The sequence below is a fragment of the Urocitellus parryii genome, chromosome 11, assembly GCF_045843805.1.
Source record: "Urocitellus parryii isolate mUroPar1 chromosome 11, mUroPar1.hap1, whole genome shotgun sequence".
NCBI classification, from domain to species: domain Eukaryota; kingdom Metazoa; phylum Chordata; class Mammalia; order Rodentia; family Sciuridae; genus Urocitellus; species Urocitellus parryii.
In genome coordinates, this window is record NC_135541.1 from 122,669,456 (window position 1) to 122,675,455 (window position 6,000).

At 44.9% G+C, this 6,000-nt stretch overlaps 1 protein-coding gene across 2 annotated transcripts in view; it reads left to right on the forward strand.

Annotated features, from left to right (window-relative positions):
- The window catches only part of Gatad2b (GATA zinc finger domain containing 2B), a 95,944-nt gene extending 90,368 nt beyond the window's left edge, over window positions 1-5,576 (forward strand). For both annotated transcript variants that reach the window (XM_026412944.2, XM_026412945.2), the window contains exons 9-11: window positions 456-566; window positions 739-856; window positions 1,793-5,576. In XM_026412944.2, the coding sequence (XP_026268729.1) occupies window positions 456-566; window positions 739-856; window positions 1,793-1,926 (363 nt within the window). In that variant the 3' untranslated portion in view covers window positions 1,927-5,576. The remainder of the gene's footprint in view (window positions 1-455; window positions 567-738; window positions 857-1,792) is intronic.
- Window positions 5,577-6,000: the final 424 nt, after the last annotated feature.

A 6,000-nucleotide genomic window follows, 5' to 3' on the forward strand; every position in this document is an offset into this window, starting at 1 on the left:
ATATGACCATCTCCTGTCATAGTTATACAATAAGAATATTTGGGGAAAGGAAAGTTGGGAAGTTTAGATCCTTTTCACTATCTCGTCCCACTCCAGCACCCATCAGAGTCCTTTGTCTGGGTAACATCATGGACCTTCTGGAAAATAGACAAGAATTAAAAAATAAAACCTCAGCAATTCATCAGACTTAACTACATTAGTCAGCCCATGGCCACCACCCAGCTTCCTCCAGTTACCCTCAGAAATCCAGCTTTCCTGGGGAGAGGCCTCCCTCAATAAGTGAGACATGTAGGTTGCGTGTCACCAGAGATCTCAAAGTAGCCACCCCATCAAACTCTTTTTCTTTTTCCATCTCCCTCATCTGACTGTAAACATTACCGATAAGACCTTCCTTCAGGTTCTGATTAGGAAACTGGGTGCTTGATCTGATGACTTGGTCTGATGACTCCCAACAGGAGATCGAACAGCGATTACAGCAGCAGGCAGCCCTTTCCCCTACTACGGCTCCAGCTGTGTCCAGTGTCAGTAAACAAGAGACCATCATGAGACATCATACACTTAGGCAGGTGAGGAACTTTCCCCTGATCCTGATTTCTCTCAGGGTTTGTCAGCCATTTATCCCCATTGGTCCTTTTTTCTGAGAAAAACCATACTCTTTGTCTCTATACCTAGATCTTTTCCTCCTACTTAACTTTCCACTGTGACAAGGTTATACTAACTGTCTCCTCGTTGTTGCAGGCTCCACAGCCCCAGAGCAGCCTCCAGCGTGGCATTCCCACATCTGCCCGCTCCATGCTTTCAAACTTTGCACAGGCTCCCCAGTTGTCTGTGCCAGGTGGCCTCCTTGGTATGCCAGGTAAGAGGGGCTGCTCTGAGAACATTCCTAGGGGCCACAATTCTAGTAGCCTTGTTAGGTGAATTGTTCCTTCCTTTGCCTTTTTTTCCTTAGGGTATACCTCCTCACTGTTTTGTTATTTAGCAGATGTTTGCTAAATTTATATTATGTTCCAGCCATGGTACACTACAGTTTTGGTGTTGAAATCGACAGTCCCTAACATTATAAATTTTAATATCTAATGTGCCTTCAGTGAGCAAGTGGTTATCGATTTCTCTTAGCTAAGACAGTTGGGCCAACTAACCTGTTTAACTGATCCAGTGTTGCTTCTTCACAATCATTGGCCCCCAAATCAGAGCAGATTCAGTGATTCCATCTCTTTATCATTTTTCTCTCACCGCTGTTTTATCAATCTATTCTCTGTCATCAGGAATGTGTTCATTATTCCTAGTAGAATTAAAATTTCAGGAAGATCTCTTTCCCTAAAGCTTTGGAATAAGAGGGTAGTTGCTATTGAAATAAAGCTAGGGGATGGGGCTCTAGCTCAGTGGTAGAGCACTTGCCTAGCATGTGTGAGGCACTGGGTTCAATCCTTAGCACTGCATATAAATAAATAAATAAAGGTATTGTGTTCATCTACAACTAAAAAAAATATTCAAAAAGAAAGAAAAGAGGGGCTGGGGATGTGGCTCGGGCGGTAGCACGCTCCCCTGGCATGCGTGCGGCCCGGGTTCGATCCTCAGCACCACATACCAACAAAGATGTTGTGTCTGCCTAGAACTAAAAAATAAATATAAAAAAAAGAAAGAAAAGAAATAAAGCTAGCCAAGCATAGATAGATGTAGTTAAACTCTGGTGTTCCCTCCCCATCTCCAAATCTGCAGCCCCAAGGTATAGTACTGAAGGCAGTGTCATTTCCTCTTTTAATACCTTTCCATTTTTCTCTCCTGGGTCTAGGTGTCAACATTGCATATTTGAACACTGGCATTGGAGGACACAAAGCCCCCAGTTTGGCAGACCGACAGCGTGAATACCTTTTAGACATGATCCCTCCCCGGTCTATATCGCAGTCCATCAGTGGACAGAAATAACGCCTGTTCCACTTGTACTACCCCAACCTTGAATCCTTTACCCTTTCCTCTCCCGTTACCCCCAACTTCCGTCGCATGCAGTGCCTGTACTGGTGCCTACCATACACGGAAAGCAAAACTGAAAAACAGAAGACAAAAAATAGAAATCAACAAGAAAACACACGCCCTGCCCTGCCACCTCCCCTTTATTCACTGCTGCGATCTGTTCTCCTGCCGCTCTATCTTCTCTTTGATTTTCTTTTAACAGTGAGGTGGATCTTTGCCTCTGATAGAGGTCAGAAGGAGGTCCTGGGGAGAATTTAAGCCCTCTGACGTGTGTTTCTAAAGTTTGTTTTATGCTACAATTATTATCATTTTTAATTATACTGTGTGTCCTCCCTTTGTTCAGTGGACGGTTAAACCTTTCTCTCCCCCCCCCCAGTCTTTTTCTTTTTCCTTCCTCCCTCCCTCTTTTTTTTTTTTTTTTTTTTTTTTTTTAAATAAACACAATGACATTCAGTTCAATGATAGGAGCATTGCAGATTGCAGTAGGATCCTCAGCTGCCAAGTAGGACGTGACTGGGAGTATTAGGGGCAAAGATTTTGAATGCACTTAACCTGAGTTGTGGGGTGAGTGGCATCAAGCAAGGAGGATTAACACCCTAGCTGTGGGTGTTTTAGGGATGGGCAATTTAGGAGACAGTGTTTTAGTATTGATGTTTGGCTCTAAGAAAGAAAGGAAAGAACCTGCAAGGAGAAGCTTTAAAACAACTACCCTGGAATTTACTTAGGAAAGGAGAAGAAAGAAGTATGATAGTTAGCATAATGACAAGCCAAGGAGGACTGAGACCAGGTCCTGGCCTCTGGATGCTGGAGGAATACAGTTGGTCTCCTGACCCCAGGGGTATGGAAGTCTGTTCCAAACCAACTAGCCCAAAATAGCTTCATCTAATTTCCTTTGTAAAATTGTCCCTCCACCCCACTCTCACTCCCTTTTTAAAAATCCTAATCTTCCCCCGCTAACCACAGCCCCTGGTTGTTCCCAGGCTGTTTTTTGCTGGTGTCCTAGAAGTTATATGAGTATGAATGAGTCAAGTGACAAAAGTTGAAAATAGAGGAAGAGATTTCTCTCCTAGCAGTTGAGAGTCATACATTTTGTCCTTCACCCTCTAAGTGCAGGGAGGTAAGAGAAAGGGCCCTAATCAGCCTGGAGTCCTGCCCTGACTGTGCTGCACAGACTGCAGAACCAGCTGCTTGATGCCAAACAGCTCACTGTCAAGACCAACTCTGGACCTCTGCTCTACAAATGTTGTCTTTCTCCCGCCCCCGCCCCCCATTCTATTAATTTTGCTCTTTTGTTTTTGTTTTTTTCTTAAGTGCTACTAATGTAGAGAATGAATTGAATTGTGCAATGTTGCTGTTCTGGGGATTAGGGAGATTAGCATCCCATTTGCCCACACTGTGGGGGAAGGGGGTATGGACCAGGCTGTTTTTTGAGGTAAGGGAAGGCCCTTAAAAGGAAGGGTTTCTGCCCTCCTCGGTAGTGTACACCCACCTGCCTCTCCAGCTCCAGAAGCTGCCAGAGTGCGCTGGGGACGCTGTTAACAGAGTGGTGTGAGGAGTTAATATTTTGCCCTTGAAAGCCACCTGAGGAAGTTCCCTCGTTTTTATTTTTTAAAATTAAATAATTTTTTTAAAGTAAAAAGGCACTTTTAAAATTAACACATACACACAAACTGCACATCTTCCCCATAAAATTTGGGGGTAGGGTGGGAAAAGGAGCTGAAATCAGGCTTAGTCCCCCACTCTGGCCTCTACTCCCCACACCCCAGTGCCACTGAGGGTGATTATACTGGCCCTACGGGCCATCCTGGCTTTTTTTCTTTCCTACCTTCCCCCAAATTTCATTGAGCACTTAATAAAGGAGCAGAGATACAACCAGTGTCTGGGCTCCCCAAGGGTGAAATGATCTGAAGGCTAGACGCTAGTACCAGGTAGTGTCAGGTCGTTTCAAGTATTTTTCTGGGGAATGTCATACCCCTGACTGTAAGTGGTGGGAGAGGGAGGGGGGTTAATGGAACTGGGTCTGGGATTATTTTAAAATTATATATATATATATATATAAAGATATATTCTTACATCTTTTCTTTGCCCTCTGTGCTTTGAAAGCACTGGATAAATCGTTTGGTTTTGCTTTTCTCTCTTCCACAAAATTGGAAGCTTTTTTTTTTTTCCCCTTCATGTTTTTCCTACAAGTAATTTTGCCTTGTGGCATGTCTGTCCAGCCTCCCCCCCCCCCATGATGAAGTGCCATTTCTGTTATGTCTCCCTGACCCCCAGCTCAGAGGTGCTCAGAGGTACAAGGTGCCCAAGTTTGTCAGTTGAGATTAAAAGTTAGGAACAGAGAATGTGCAATACCTTCTGGCTGGGGGCTGTCCCTGCCCTGAGCTGAGTCCCTGCCCTGGGAGCCAGGCCACCTTAAATGGAATTTGGAAGTAAGATGTGTAGAGATGGGGAGTGGTGGGGAAGGAAAGCCCATAGTCCCATGTCTGCTTAGGTGCTGAGACTATAGGGGAGAGGGTAGAATCTTCCCTATTTTAATCCCCTCTGGGTCGATTACATAGACGCTGCTTATTAACTAGTATAGCTCTGTGACCCTTTGTTCAATTGCTGAGGTTTGATTTCTTACCCTCTCCACCCCATCTTCATACCCTTCCCAAGGATTAGTGATGGGGCAAGTTCTCCTTAATCATGGTAAAGCATTAGCCTCCACTCCCCACCTTCCTTCTCCCCATCTTCTGTCTTCCTCAAGTCTCTGCTTTTTCATCTGATTGTCTCGTTCCCTCCAAGTCTAGTGTTGTTAGCATCCCTAGGCTTTGTAGACACTAATCCTGTGCCCTGAGGATGGGAGGAAAGACCTTGTGTTCACAGAGTTGTCCTTTACCCTGGACCTTTGAATTTCCAGGTATTATTAGAGTAAGGGTCCCACAAGTTGTGCCTGGCTTCCTCCAGACCTAGTGGCACTAAAAGCACTCATTCATGGATGGTGTCTTAACTCCCTAGAAACCTGAGACAGGTGGATTAGTGGTAAGACTTGGGTAAAACTGGGGGACAGAGGTCCTTATTTGTTAGTTTTATTTTGTCACTTGACCACAGCATCTGGACTCCCTCCATCTCTGGAATAAGTATTTCCCCCACATTTTTGGATTTATGTATGGTAGACATTTTTTTTTTTTTTTTAAAGACACAGATAAATGTTTTCCTGCTTTGGTTACCTTTCCTTTTCCCTTTGAAAGGAATTAGCTGTAGAACTGCTTTGTAAAGATGCTTCTTGATATTTTACTTTTGTTCCTTTTCCCCAACCATTCCCTTTTCTCCCCATTTCTCCCGAAGGCATAACCCTTCTCTCCACACACCCTACCCCATCCCAGTCCTAGGCTCCCTTCCCTCTCATCAAGATCTTCATTAGCTTATGATATTTGCTGCCGAGATGTTATAACAAGGACTCATTCGTGTATATAAGCTATTTCTTGATCCATTTAAAAGGAATTGTACATTGTGTAGAAAAAAAAAAAAACCTGAAAAAGAGAAAAAAAAAAAAGCCCTAGCCATGGATATTGTGAAACTGTGTTATGTCATTTTGTAATGTGCCCGTTTGTGTATGATCCGTGCAAAAGGGTTTCTGGGGAAGGGGAGGGGGTAGGGAGGCAGGGCTGTGGAGGGTGGGTAGGGGAGTGGGCCGGGCCCAGCACACTGAGACTGGCAGCTGCTCCAACCCCATCCCTCCTTAGAGATGCCACCTCCCCCACCACCCACCCCTAATTTGTGCCTTGCCTCCCCACCCTGGAGTAGTCCCTCCGGGTCACCAGCACTGCCTTGGCAGAGCCCACTCCCTACCCTAACCTGCCCACCCTCCCTGCCCCCCAGCATTAGGTTGATACTGTGGGGAAGTGCTGGGGTTTGGGAGGCAGCCGAGGAATGGGGCAGTTCCCCGGGGGCATCGAAACCAAGTATTATTATGAATTGTAATTGTATTTGCACTGTTTTTTTTCCCTCTGATTGCATCAGCATATATACAATATACCTATATAACAA